General features: G+C 44.5%; 1 protein-coding gene across 4 annotated transcripts in view; it reads right to left on the bottom strand.

The window, feature by feature from the left end:
- Nucleotides 1–359: 359 nt before the first annotated feature.
- Nucleotides 360–12,347, bottom strand: part of MRPS27 (mitochondrial ribosomal protein S27) — a 110,210-nt gene continuing 98,222 nt past the window's right edge. For 3 of the 4 annotated variants that reach the window (XM_044932620.2, XM_006078187.4, XM_025270867.3), the window contains 2 exons: nt 10,723–10,893; nt 7,360–8,521 (listed from right to left, as the gene is read on the bottom strand). In XM_044932620.2, coding sequence (XP_044788555.2) covers nt 8,282–8,521; nt 10,723–10,893 — 411 coding nt within the window. In that variant the 3' untranslated portion in view covers nt 7,360–8,281. Of the gene's footprint in view, nt 615–903; nt 960–7,359; nt 8,522–10,722; nt 10,894–12,347 lie in introns of those variants that run through there. The other variant, XM_044932619.2, reaches the window with a different exon arrangement.

Here is a 12,347-nt window from a genome sequence, read left to right as displayed (position 1 = left end):
CTCTGTATCACCATGTGGCATATACACTCATTATCTGTCTCCTTCCGTAGACTAGAAACACGGGGGAAGGGATCTTAGTCTGTTTTGTTCCCTTCCATATCCTCAGTGACTACTTTAGCCATTCCCGACACACACTAGATATTCAATAGATATTTGCTGAATGACTGAATGAAAGAAGACACTTAGTTTCAGCTCAGCGCAGTGATTATATGGGGTGGTTGTATGAAAGGGGTTTGGAATTAGACAAACTTGTGTTCAAACACTGTCCTTGCCACTCGTTAATTGTGTGGCCCTAGGCAAGTCATATTAGTCAGTTTCCTCCTTTGCAAAATGAGGCTGATAATCTCTGCCTTGCAGGATTATATAAGGATTAGAGAGGATTTAATTAGGTATGAACAGGCATCCACAAAGAGTCATTAAGTACAATTTGTGTAATCGATATGGGTACAGGACTGCTTGTGACTCGGAGCCTGGAGACACTGACACCCGAGAGTGGCCCAGCAGACTATCACCTGAGGAGACGAGCATTCTTGCTTACTCCACACACAATCTTAGGCACATCAGCCTCAGCATTTTAAGAACTGAAATGTTGAACTCTGCAGAGATGAAGCATCCTGGAAACCAAAACACAAAGCAAGTTCTCTTACCCCTGGGTATATCAGAGGATATAGTGTCCCTTTTATAAATCATTTATAAACCTTCCCCTAAGTCCTCGATCTACCATTTAAAGCCCATAATGGAATTTATTTTCAGATGCTTTTTCTAAGGATAAACCACTTTCTAAACATGTCCAGCTCAGGTCTGGAATTCTCACGTTTATGCATAATAAATACACAACCTAAGAGTTTTATTTTAAACCAAGATCCCAGTAATAAATGCCACAATCTCAGGGGGTACTGTTACCATCCTTAGTCTGGACTTCCTTGTTACCATACAAGTAATAACATCCTCAGGGCAGCCTGCAATGTAAGCAAAAAGGCCAAATCAATGGGGGAAGAAAAGGTTATTATTAAATGAAGAAGCTGTTATTTGGAATAAAAGGTGATTTTCCTAACATCACTTTGCTTGCTGAAAAGCACTTTTCTCCATGTTTTCTAAAGTAAGATTCAAAACTTATCATTTTCAGTTTGAAATTTCATCTTTGAAGGTCATTAACAACCTCTGAATGAGAAGAAAATCACACCACATTTTATGATTCACTGAAACCAAAGCTTGCTTGAACCCATTTCCAAACTCATCCCCCTCTCAGCCACACAACTGGCGGCAATGGTGTCAGGTTCTGCTGACTCCGGAGAGGAAGCAGCTTCATGGAACTCAAGGCTCCTAGTTCCAGGTACAGAACCCAGAAAGCAAAATCATATAAAGCACAGACAACCTAAGGGCTGGGAGAAAACATTCACACATGATGTAACCAACAAGGAATTAATTTCCAATATACAACAGTTTGTACAGCTCAATAACAAAAATCCAAACAACCCAATCAAAAAAATGGGCAGAAGGCCTGAAGAGACATTTCTCCAATACAGATGGCCAATAAGCACACGAAAAGATGCTCAACATCACTAATTAGAGAAATGAAAATAAAAACTACAGTGAGGTATCGTCTCACACCACTCAGAATGGCCACCATCAAAATGTCTACACAATAAATGCTGGAGGGGTTGTGGAGAAAAAGGAACCTTCCTATACTGTTGGTGGGGCTGTAAATTGGTGTAGCCACTATGGAGAATAGGGTGGAGGCTCCTTAAAAAACTAAAGTTACCCTATTATCCCAGCAATCCCACTCCTGGACATATAACCAGGAAAAGTCAAATTCGAAAAGATATATGCACCCCAATGTTCACAGCAGTACCTACAACAGCCAAGACATGGAAGCAACCTAAATGTCCACTGACAGATGAATGGATAAAGATGGGGTAAATACACACACCGCGGAATATTGCTCAGTCATAAAAGAGAATGAAATAACGCCATCTGCAGCAACACGGATGGACCTAGAGATTGTCAATATTAAGTAAGTCAGAGGACAAGTACTGTACGGTATCACTTATATGTGGGATCTTTATGTGGAATCTTAAATATGATACAAGTGAACTTACTAGCAAAACAGAAACAGACTCACAGACATAGAAAACAAATTGATGGTTACCAAAGGGAAAAGAGGTAGGGGGATAAATTAGGAGTTTGGGAGTAGCAGATACAAATTACTATGTATAAAATAAACAAGGTCCCACTGTATAGTACAGGGAACTATACTCAATATCTTATAATGAAAAAGAATATACATATATACATATAAAACTGAATCACTTTGCTGTACACCCAAAACTACCATGACATTGTAAATTACCATTTATCCTTGCCCATACAGACTTCTGGAGAAGGCAATGGCACCCCACTCCAGTACTCTTGCCTCGAAAATCCCATGGACGGAGGAGCCTGGAAGGCTGCAGTCCGTGGGGTCGTGAAGAGTCGGACACAACTGAGCAACTTCACTTTCACTTTTCACTTTCATGCATTGGAGAAGGAAATGGCAACCCACTCGTGTTCTTGCCTGGAGAATCCCAGGGACGGGAGAGCCTGGTGGGCTGACGTCTATGGGGTCGCACAGAGTTGGACACGACTGAAGTGACTTAGCAGAAGCATACGGACTTTTATCTGAAGGGATAATGGCTCCACCCTCTGACACTGCATTTTATAATCATATACAGTTAGATAAGAGACAAATAATGATTTTTCTAGCCTAAGAAACATCATTTGTAAATGAACCATTTACACAAACATTATTCTTGGGTCTCATCAATGTCACTGCAAAAATTCCTGTGGATGCCCAGCTTGCATACCTTATGGCAGGGTTTGTAAACTGGACATTACTGACATTGTGGACTGGACAGTTCTTGTTATGGCGGCTGCCCTGTGCGCTGTAAGAAGTTTAGCAGTATAGTGTCCCTAGACTCAGTAATATGCTACCAATATTTCATTCAGAGTGAAAGAATAACTTTGATAAACTAGTTTGATTACTTGTAAAATTGACAAGATACACCCATTTGAATGCGGAGTTCCAAAGAATAGCAAGGAGAGATAAGAAAGCCCTCCTCAGTGATCAATGCAAAGAAATAGAGGAAAACATCAGAATGGGAAAGACTAGAGATCTCTTCAAGAAAATCAGAGATATTAAGGGAACATTTCATACAAAGATGGGCACAATACAGGACAGAAATGATACGGACCTAACAGAAGCAGAAAGATATTAAGAGGTGGCAACAATACACAGAAGAACTGTACAAAAAAGATCTTAATGACCCAGATAATCACGATGGTGTGATCACTCACCTAGAGCCAGACATCCTGGAATGCGAAGTCAAGTGGGCCTTACGAAGCATCACTATGAACAAAGCTAGTGGAGGTGATGGAATTCCAGTTGAGCTATTTCAAATCCTAAAAGATGATGCTGTGAAAGTGTTGCACTCAATATCCCAGCAAATCTAGAAAACTCAGCAGTGGCCACTGCTGAGCTGCCAGGACTGGAAAACGTCAGTTTTCATTCCAATCCCAAAGAAAGGCAATGCCAAAGAATCTTCAAACTACCGCACAATCATATTCACCTCACACGCTAGCAAAGTAATGCTCAAAATTCTCCAAGCCAGGCTTCAACAATACGTGAACTGACAACTTCAGATGTTCAAGCTGGTTTTAGAAAAGGCAGAGGGACCAGAGATCAAACTGCCAACATCCACTGGATCATTGAAAAAGAGAGTTCCAGAAAAACATCTACTTCTGCTTTACTGATTACGCCAAAGCCTTTGACTGTGTGGATCACAACAAACTGTGGAAAGTTCAAGAGATGGGAATACCAGACCACCTTACCTGCATCCTGAGAAATCTGTATGCAGGTCAAGAAGCAACAGTTAGGCATGCACATGGAACAACAGACTGGTTCCAAATTGGGAAAGAAGTATGTCAAAGCCTTGCTTATTTAACTTATATGCAGAGTACATCATGCGACATGCTGGGATGGATGAAGCAAAAGCTGGAATCAAGACTGCCGGGAGAAATACCAATAACCTCAGATATGCAGATGACACCACCCTTAAGGCAGAAAGCAAAGACTAAAGAGCCTCTTGATAAAAGTGAAAGAAGAGAGTGAAAAATTTGGCTTAAAACTCAACATTCAGAAAAAACTAAGATCATGGCTTCCAGTCCCATCATTTCATGGAAAACAGATGGGGAAACAATGCAAACAGTGACAGACTTTATTTTTTCGGGCTCCAAAATCACTGCAGATGGTTAGTGCAGCCATGAAAATAAAAGATGTTTGCTTCTTGGAAGAAAAGCTATGACCAACCTACACAGCATATTAAAAAGCAGAGACATTACTTTTCCAAGAAAGGTTTGTCTAGTCGAGGCTATGGTTTTTCCAGTAGTCATGTATGGATGTGAGAGTTGGACTATAAAGAAAGCTAAGCACAGAAGAATTGTTGCTTTTGAACTGTGGTGTTGGAAGACTCTTAAGAGTCCCTTGGACCTCAAGGAGATGCAACCAATCCATCCTAAAGGAAATCAGTCCTGAATATTCATTGGAATGACTGATGCCAAAGCTGAAACTCTAAGACTTTGGCCACCTGATGTGAAGAACTGACTCACTAGAAAAGACCCTGATGCTTGAAGATTGAAGGTGGCAGAAGGGGATGACAGAGGATGAGATGGTTGGATGGCATCACCGACTTGACAGACATGCATTTGAGCAAGCTCCAGGAGTTGGTGATGGACAGGGAAGCCTGGTGTATTGTAGTCCACGAGGTTGCAAAAAGTCAGACACGACTGTGCGACTGAACTGAAAATCGACAACTTTCCTATATGCATATCTGATATCCACAGCCAGCCAGGAGTGATGAAGACAAAATGCAAAGTTTGGAGTCAAGGCAACACATTTCCAAGGAGAGGAGACGAAGGTATTTGTACCTCATTATTGCTTCTTCTTACTCAAACAATCTGCCTTTCTCTTCTATTTTTTCTTATTTTTGCTTGTGGGGACGGTAGGGAGGTGCAGGGTAGGTGTGGGCTGTTCATTTCAGTCCAGTTTAAACTAACTTCTGTTGAACATCTACTTTACATGACTCCACAGGGCAGATGAGGACCATATCTGCCCCAGGACAGCATGAGCCAGACCTATGTGACTAATCAAAGCACAAAGCAGATGATGGTGATTTCCCTTCATTAGAGCTTTCCCAACTCTGGGCTTGAAGTACTCTTCCTGTGAACACCCACAGCACTCTGTGTTTCTAATGATACTTACTAGTCTATCAAGGGCAGGGCTTTTTCAACCTCTCCCTCATTATGTCAAGCAGAAGACCCAAGATACTTCAAAAGGCACTTTTGCTCAGTAAACTAACCACCATCATCCATCAAACATGATAGGGCCTCTGCGCTGGCCTCCTCTGTTAGAATATAAGTTATCTGAGGGTAGAGTCCAATGCTGACTCATCTGTGAAGACTCCATGGCTCTCACTTATGATGCCCAGCACACAGCATGTGCCACACAAACGCTTGTGTGGGAAAGCCATGTCAGAACAGAGACAGACTGCCCGCTATAGTCACCGAGCCTCTACGGGGAAGGTCAGGGGCGCTAAACAGAGCAGATGGTAGAGGATCACTGCAGCTAAGATGCAGCAGAGTGAAAGCCAAATCCTCAGGGTCTGAGGCCAGCAATGAACCAGGAAGTGGAGATACCCTTTTAAGAAGTCTGAAGACAAAAGGAAGGAGAATGACAGGGTGGTAGCTTTGACTGATGGCAGGATAACGGCTTTTTAGTTTCTGGAAGGGAAGGAAGTCCTGGATAAGACTGTAGACTTGCAGAAATAAGGGAGCTGTGAGGTTGTACTGTGCGACCTATGTCTTCTTGATAAAGTAGGAGGCAAGAACATCTGCTCACAGTTCTGGTGGGGCAAGGGTCTGGGGTTTAAGCAGACCCAGTTGAAAAGCTATTGAGGTAAAAATGAAAGTTAGTAAGAGAAATGAAAAGACTACTGAGCTGAGAGGACATCTGTAAACCTGTAGAGAAACCAGTCAGGTTGATTTCACAACTTTGTATACCAAACTCAGTAGGTCAGAAGCAGACAGAAAACAAACGGTGTGTGTCAGTCTCCTGTGGCTGTTGTAACAAAAGACTAAAGACTGAGTGACTTAACAGAACAGAACAGTACTGGGGGCTTGAAGTCCAACAGCAACGTGACGCTAGGGCCCCGCTCTGACGGCTCCGGAACACAAGCCTTCCTCGCCGCTTCCGGCTTCCGGCATTGGCCTGCCATCCTCGGCTTGTAGGTGCACCACTCCTTTCATGTCGCCATCTTCTCCCTGGGAGTCTTTACCCGGCCTTCCTTCTATCTTTTGTCCAAAATTCTTTTTATAATTTTAACTTGAATATCTTTATAAAGACCCTATTTCTAATTAAGGTTAGTTTCTAAGGCACTCGGGTCACGGTTTCAACATATTTTTCAATAGTGGTGGTGGGGGGGGGGGCCCCACAATTCAACCCCGTAACATGTGGCTCCAAGGATAGAGATCTGTGCATGGCAAATGGGCCTGGATAAAGGGAAAGAGAAGAAATTATAGAGATGCATCAGTGGGATGGCCAACCCAGGGGACCCAGACTGGAGGGAGGGCAAGCAACGTGTGAATTTTGGAGATCCAGGTGGTGATCAGTGACAGCGTTAAGGGTTTGCAGGTAAGAAGTACAAGAAAGAGCTGGTTCAGCAGGAGTCACGTGATCAAAGGGAGATGGGACTTCCAGCTCTAAGATCCTGGATCAGTGATAGGAGGCTGGCGGGCCGGCTCTGACTACGGGGACGTGGTTTCTTGTAGATTGGAAGTAAAGTGCCACAGGGACAGGGATAGATAAGAAGGAAAATGGAGGCAAACCTACGAGCTGAAGTTATCAACCAGATGCTTCATGCCTCTTGATGAAGTAACGGAGTGGCTGAAAAAGTCCCCCGATAAATCGGAATGTCAGCACTGACTTTAGGTCATGATCCTCTACCTGAGCAAGACTCAGGCCCTGTGTCGGATGCTGACTGCAGGTATGTATGGAGGGAACATGAGCGAGCTTGACCCCACATTAGTTAGTTTGTAAGTGAGTAGTTTTCTCATTCAAAAATGGGCTAACAGTGCTTCCCTCACAGGCCTGCTGGAGTTGGTGCTCAGGGCCTCCTTGACGGATGTTTGTTGTGGTGGTGGTGGTTTTTATTACCATAAATGCCAAGTCTGATAGAGGAAGATTGAAAATATGTTGCTCAAAATCATAGTAGCTCAAAATCCCCTACCTCTCCCTTCCCTTACTGTGAAGACAAAGAATACACCACATGATCCTAGAACATTTTATTTCCACAGGTTCTTGATAAAAGAGCACAATCCTGTATAAAAGTATACAGTACACACGAGGGCAAAATTACACAGCAAGCCACGGCTGCACTGACACCTTCCACAGGGAAACCCCAGGAGGAACTCTCCACCTCCTGACAGTTGTATCATCATTCGCATTTCCAACACACTGCAAGCCCCATCCCACCTCTCACTTTCTCCAGCCTCTAACTGAAATGTGTGTTCATAAGTTGTGCGTGTATGTACAGAAGACTCACTCTACCTACTGGATGGGAAGCTGAGACAACAAGCTGTATGTCACCCCAGCGTGGTGGGGAGCCAAGCTAGGGAGGCTGCAGAGCCAGGCCTAGCTCTCTCCTCCAGAGTTTTTACATGCCACTGGGGTCTCTGAAATTCGAAAGCCAGAAGGTCTTGTGCCTGCTCCTGTACTGAACTTCTCCCAGTTCAGGTCTGGGAAGGGCAAGCTCAGGAGGAGAGCCTGCACTTAAGGAGACCAGGGAGGGAGATCTCAGCGCACGCAGGAGGCATCGGTGGGGGACAGAGAAACCTTCAAAAGCTTGTGCTTGAGACTGGGTTCTTCAGTCACGTCTTCTCCCACTACCATCGCTAAGTATCAGGGACTTTCAAGGCTCAAAATTGACCTGTCTCCCAGGAATTCCACGACAAGCCTCAAGAGCCCTTAGATAAGGTACTTAGGTGTGGCTTCAGTCTGACCACTTGCCACTTTGGCGGTTCCACAGCCTTCCTGGCGTCTGGGTGGGTGATTACGTGGCTTGATGTGTGAACAACGTGGCTTCGGTACCATGGGGGTGTGCTTTAAGAACAGGAGACAGTGGACAGAGGACACTGAGGCTGCCATCACCGCGAATCCGGAGGCGGTCTGGGGAGGTCCTGCGGGGTCTGGTTAGGCGGCTGCCTTTGCTGCCCTTCGAGCCTCGTGCTCGAGCCTGGCTTTCTCTCTCATCTCCTTTTCTCTCTGAATCAGATTTACCAGCTCCAGATGCCACTCCTGCAGCTTCTGTTCATAGGTGGCGATATCCTCTGCTTCACAGGTGGGGAGCTGCTCCTTCACAAGCTGGGTGGTCAGGGTCAGAAGACTTTCAGACTCAACTTTGCCCAGAGCCTGCAGCTTAGAACGTAAGGCCTGTTGGAACAAAGGGCACAAACAAAACAAAAACAAGGAGATGTGGAAGGGGCAGGAAGATGAAAAATACAGAGAGGAAGAGAGAAGAGATTAAGTCATTGCAAAATCTGCACATATTCTGCTCACAGGACAAGGTACTTTACTGGAAGCCTGTCACGCTGCCTCTAATCCAGGCACTGATAGCTTCTGCTCTTTGCTTTCAGCACAGCAATTCTGTTAAGATGCCCCACATGTGATTTCTTCCCCTTCACTCACACACAGTAAATGGAACTCCATATGCTGTGATTCTCTGTATAATTTGTTTCAAACCACAAAGACTGCAAAAGTGTAAGAACCTCCATTTCCTTTCTCACCAAGTAGCAAACACCATGAAAAAGGACCCTAAGATGCAAACAAAATGGTAGAAGCAGCTGATAAAATGGAGTGAACCCATCCATAGCTTTTCCTTTAGAACTGGGATAAATGTTTGCCTAACCAGTTTTCCTTTCAAAAGACGGAAGTCATGTCAAGGCTTTCTTACTAATGGCATACTAAACAGCTCCCGTGAGTGCTTTCACTATTATAAGCCTCCCCGTGCTGTGCTTCATGAAAGGTCAGCCTTGACATTCTGACTGCTTATGGCTCCATCTGAAATGGCAGCTCGATTTGGTCGCTATTGTAATATTTCTGGAGGAGTAAAGTACTAAAACCACTAATCTACTTAAGTGCCTCAAGATGTAGATCAGAGACCCACTTATGGCCCCAGATTTAGCATATACCACATATCCCATGTTCCACAAAATAAACGCAATTTACTGGCGTATGTGATGAGGCCTGCTCTAACAGCAGGGGCTGAAAGGTAGGAAGGGTCCGTGGGCTTCAAGCAGCAGCCAAAGGCCTCATGTGATGGTTCAGTCATATAAAAATAAACCCCAGATTACCTGGGACTAACAAAAATCAGGCACCAGGAAGAAAAGAAAGTGTCTAACACACAGCAAGCAGTCAAGAAATACTGGTCTCTTTTCTTTCCGTGAATTAAAAAAAAAAGGATTGTGGAAGAGCAAGGGCTAAGAATTTAATGCAGGCACAGATCTCTATTTTCTGAAATTAAAGATATAAGAAACAAGGAAAAGGTTGTAAGTTTTAGGAGTGGGCAATATGAATATGGTGAATGATAACCTATGGGGCTAAGCAGAGTTTTTTGCTTTTTAGCTTTTCTAAACCTGCAAAGTTAAGAGGAAACAACAAGTATGTAAATTCTTAACATGGCCGCTCATTCTCTGTGTGCCCTGAAAACACTGATTAACCTTCCTTTTTCAGTTTGGAGGGGAGTTGAGCGATGACCTTAGAGAAGACTGGGAAAAACAGCCAAAAGTACTAGAATCCTTCTTAGAACATGCAGAAATAGATTTCCCAAAGCTGGCTCCATTCCTGCAAAGATTTAAATGTGGCAGCCTGGCAAAGTGTATATCCGTCTGGACCAAAAGGACACCACCTTGGGTCAGCGGGGAGGGAGGAAGGTTTTCTGCTTCACATGATGAATTCTCCTTCAGGCAGCAGTTTTTTTGCTTTGCTCTAGACGGATGGGAAACACAGCAAGGAAGAGGCCAGGGGTTTAAACTCTGAACATGGCTCTTCCTCCCTGACTCCAACCACAGAGCATTTTGAGACACACAGTTGAAGGTTACTAACGGCAGCCTAAGTGCCAGAGCCCCTTGAAAAACAGCAGCGGGAACCTGCTGACGCTGTCCATGGAGCCCAGAGGGCATTTCCAGGGGCCTTAGCACATGCCACAAAGCCGAGCAAGAGACGATACCTGCATTTCATCTCCATCAGACTCAAATGAGGCTTTTCGGTTTCTACCTGGGTTTCTGGAGATCGAGAGGGTTCAATCTCCAGCTCCTCTTCACCCAGGGCTGCAGTCAGGTGCTTGCTATGGGAAGGAAGGCTATTACCCGCCCGTCAGAAATGAGTGGTAGGTAATGACATGCTGCCTTAGGGAACAAAACTGTGACCGATTCGCTCAAGTACAAAAAGGGGTATAAAAATTCCATTTGTTTCAGACCACTTCCTGTGTAAAGAGATAAAAGTATGATTATTGATGACAGTTTTCAATGCCCTTCTGTGCAACACTGATGCATGACAGGACTGCTCGTCTGTCACCACGGCAGAGAAGCACATTTCACACACAGCTGAGGGGCCTCGACTCTGCCCTGACTCACCTCATACCGTTCCAGGTATCGGGGAAGCTTGGACCGCTCGGTTTCCTCCACGTCCAGCTGCTCCGTCAGCTCCTCTGACGCCGGGCTCTCCTCGCCGTCTTGGGGCTGCTCCTCTGGAGACTCCTGGGCCGGAGCAGTCACAGCCTTCAGCGCCCTGTCCAGCACACCCAGCTGCGGAGCAGAGAGGGGCAGAGACTAAATACCCCGTGGCCCTGAGAGCACTGGGGAGGGAGGCTGGAGAAGGGAAAGGGAGGGGAAGCCTGGGACCTAAAAAATCGCGAGAAGAGTTCTCTTATTAAATTACAGAAACCAGAAATGGTTATGTAATTTTACAGTAGAAACACCTTGTCACATGGCATGGAACACTTAGTACAAAACAAACGGAACAATAAGCAAACTCAGAATCATCTGTGTAAGTGAATCAGCAGAGTGGCTTTTGATTTCACTTTTAATCAGCCAGGTAGGAATCCAGGACTTATGCCCGATGGGCAATGAAGTAACACCCCTTCCATGTCTTTCTTCCTTAATTGGTTTGGAATTGGAAGAACGGGAAAGAAAAACCACTACAGACCACAACCAATAACCGGCCATTCTGAAAGTACGATAAAGCCTCTGAATCTAGGCGGGGGCCTCCTTCAGAGAAAAATTCAACTCACAGGACATTCAGAGATTAGGGATCAGCCAATCTATATATGTATATATGCTGATAAAGACCAGACAGCATATACGAAATTTATTGTAAGAGGGGATTTCTGTGACTTAGAAAGTAAGTAAATTATGAAACAGAAGGTTTCTTTTTTGTTTTGACCCCTCTCCCCTACCTCCTTCATTTTGGGGCAACCTCCTTTGAGGAGGGCCTGATCATCAGAGATGGGACAGAAACAGCCTCAAGGCCAGCATTAACACCCGTATGATACTAATGAATTCTGTTCACGTCAACTCAGAACAAAAAGCCAGAAAAGACTCCAAGGCTTTGTAATGCCACTAATACATTATACCCAAACCTGACACATATCACATTCAATGCTGACATCTGAATCACATTTCTATGAAGTCAGAACACAAAGAATGCAAGTCTGGCTCAAAATGCAGTAAGTATTTCCCTGGCACAGCATTTGTCTAATTTTGTGTTTCAATCACTAGTACTGACTATAGTAGGGTTAAAACATGAATATATATTCAGAAATGTGTATGCTTTGGTATAAATGTCTCACAGAGAACATAATGACTCACTAGACATCAGTATAAGGAGCCAGTAGAGGGACCAGACTTTTGTATCCTGAGACCAAAATGGAAGCCATGGGGTGAGATTGAGTGATAGGGTCAAGGCTAAACAAACAGCTCAAAGTCAACTTTCACACTTTGTTAACGAAATAACTGATGTCCTTTGAGGCCTGACTCTGGCTACAAAAGCTGCTTAAACAGAAGCGAGCACTATGGCTCCCTATCGTGCGTAAGCTTGCCACATGTTTTCCCATGGCTTGAGCTAAGTCTAGGAACTCTGCAGAATGAAGAGCCGGAGGTGACCAAGGGGGATGAGCTTTGAGGCTGATGGGAGGACAGGGTCCTAGTCTGGACAAACCGAAAGCCTTAGAACTCTGAAAGGGACAGCTGGTCCAGACCTC

The sequence above is a fragment of the Bubalus bubalis genome, chromosome 19 (genome assembly GCF_019923935.1).
Source record: "Bubalus bubalis isolate 160015118507 breed Murrah chromosome 19, NDDB_SH_1, whole genome shotgun sequence".
In the NCBI taxonomy this organism is placed as follows: Eukaryota; Metazoa; Chordata; class Mammalia; order Artiodactyla; family Bovidae; genus Bubalus; species Bubalus bubalis.
Note: the sequence above shows the minus strand (reverse complement) of the source record. Positions and strands in the feature narration are given on the sequence as shown.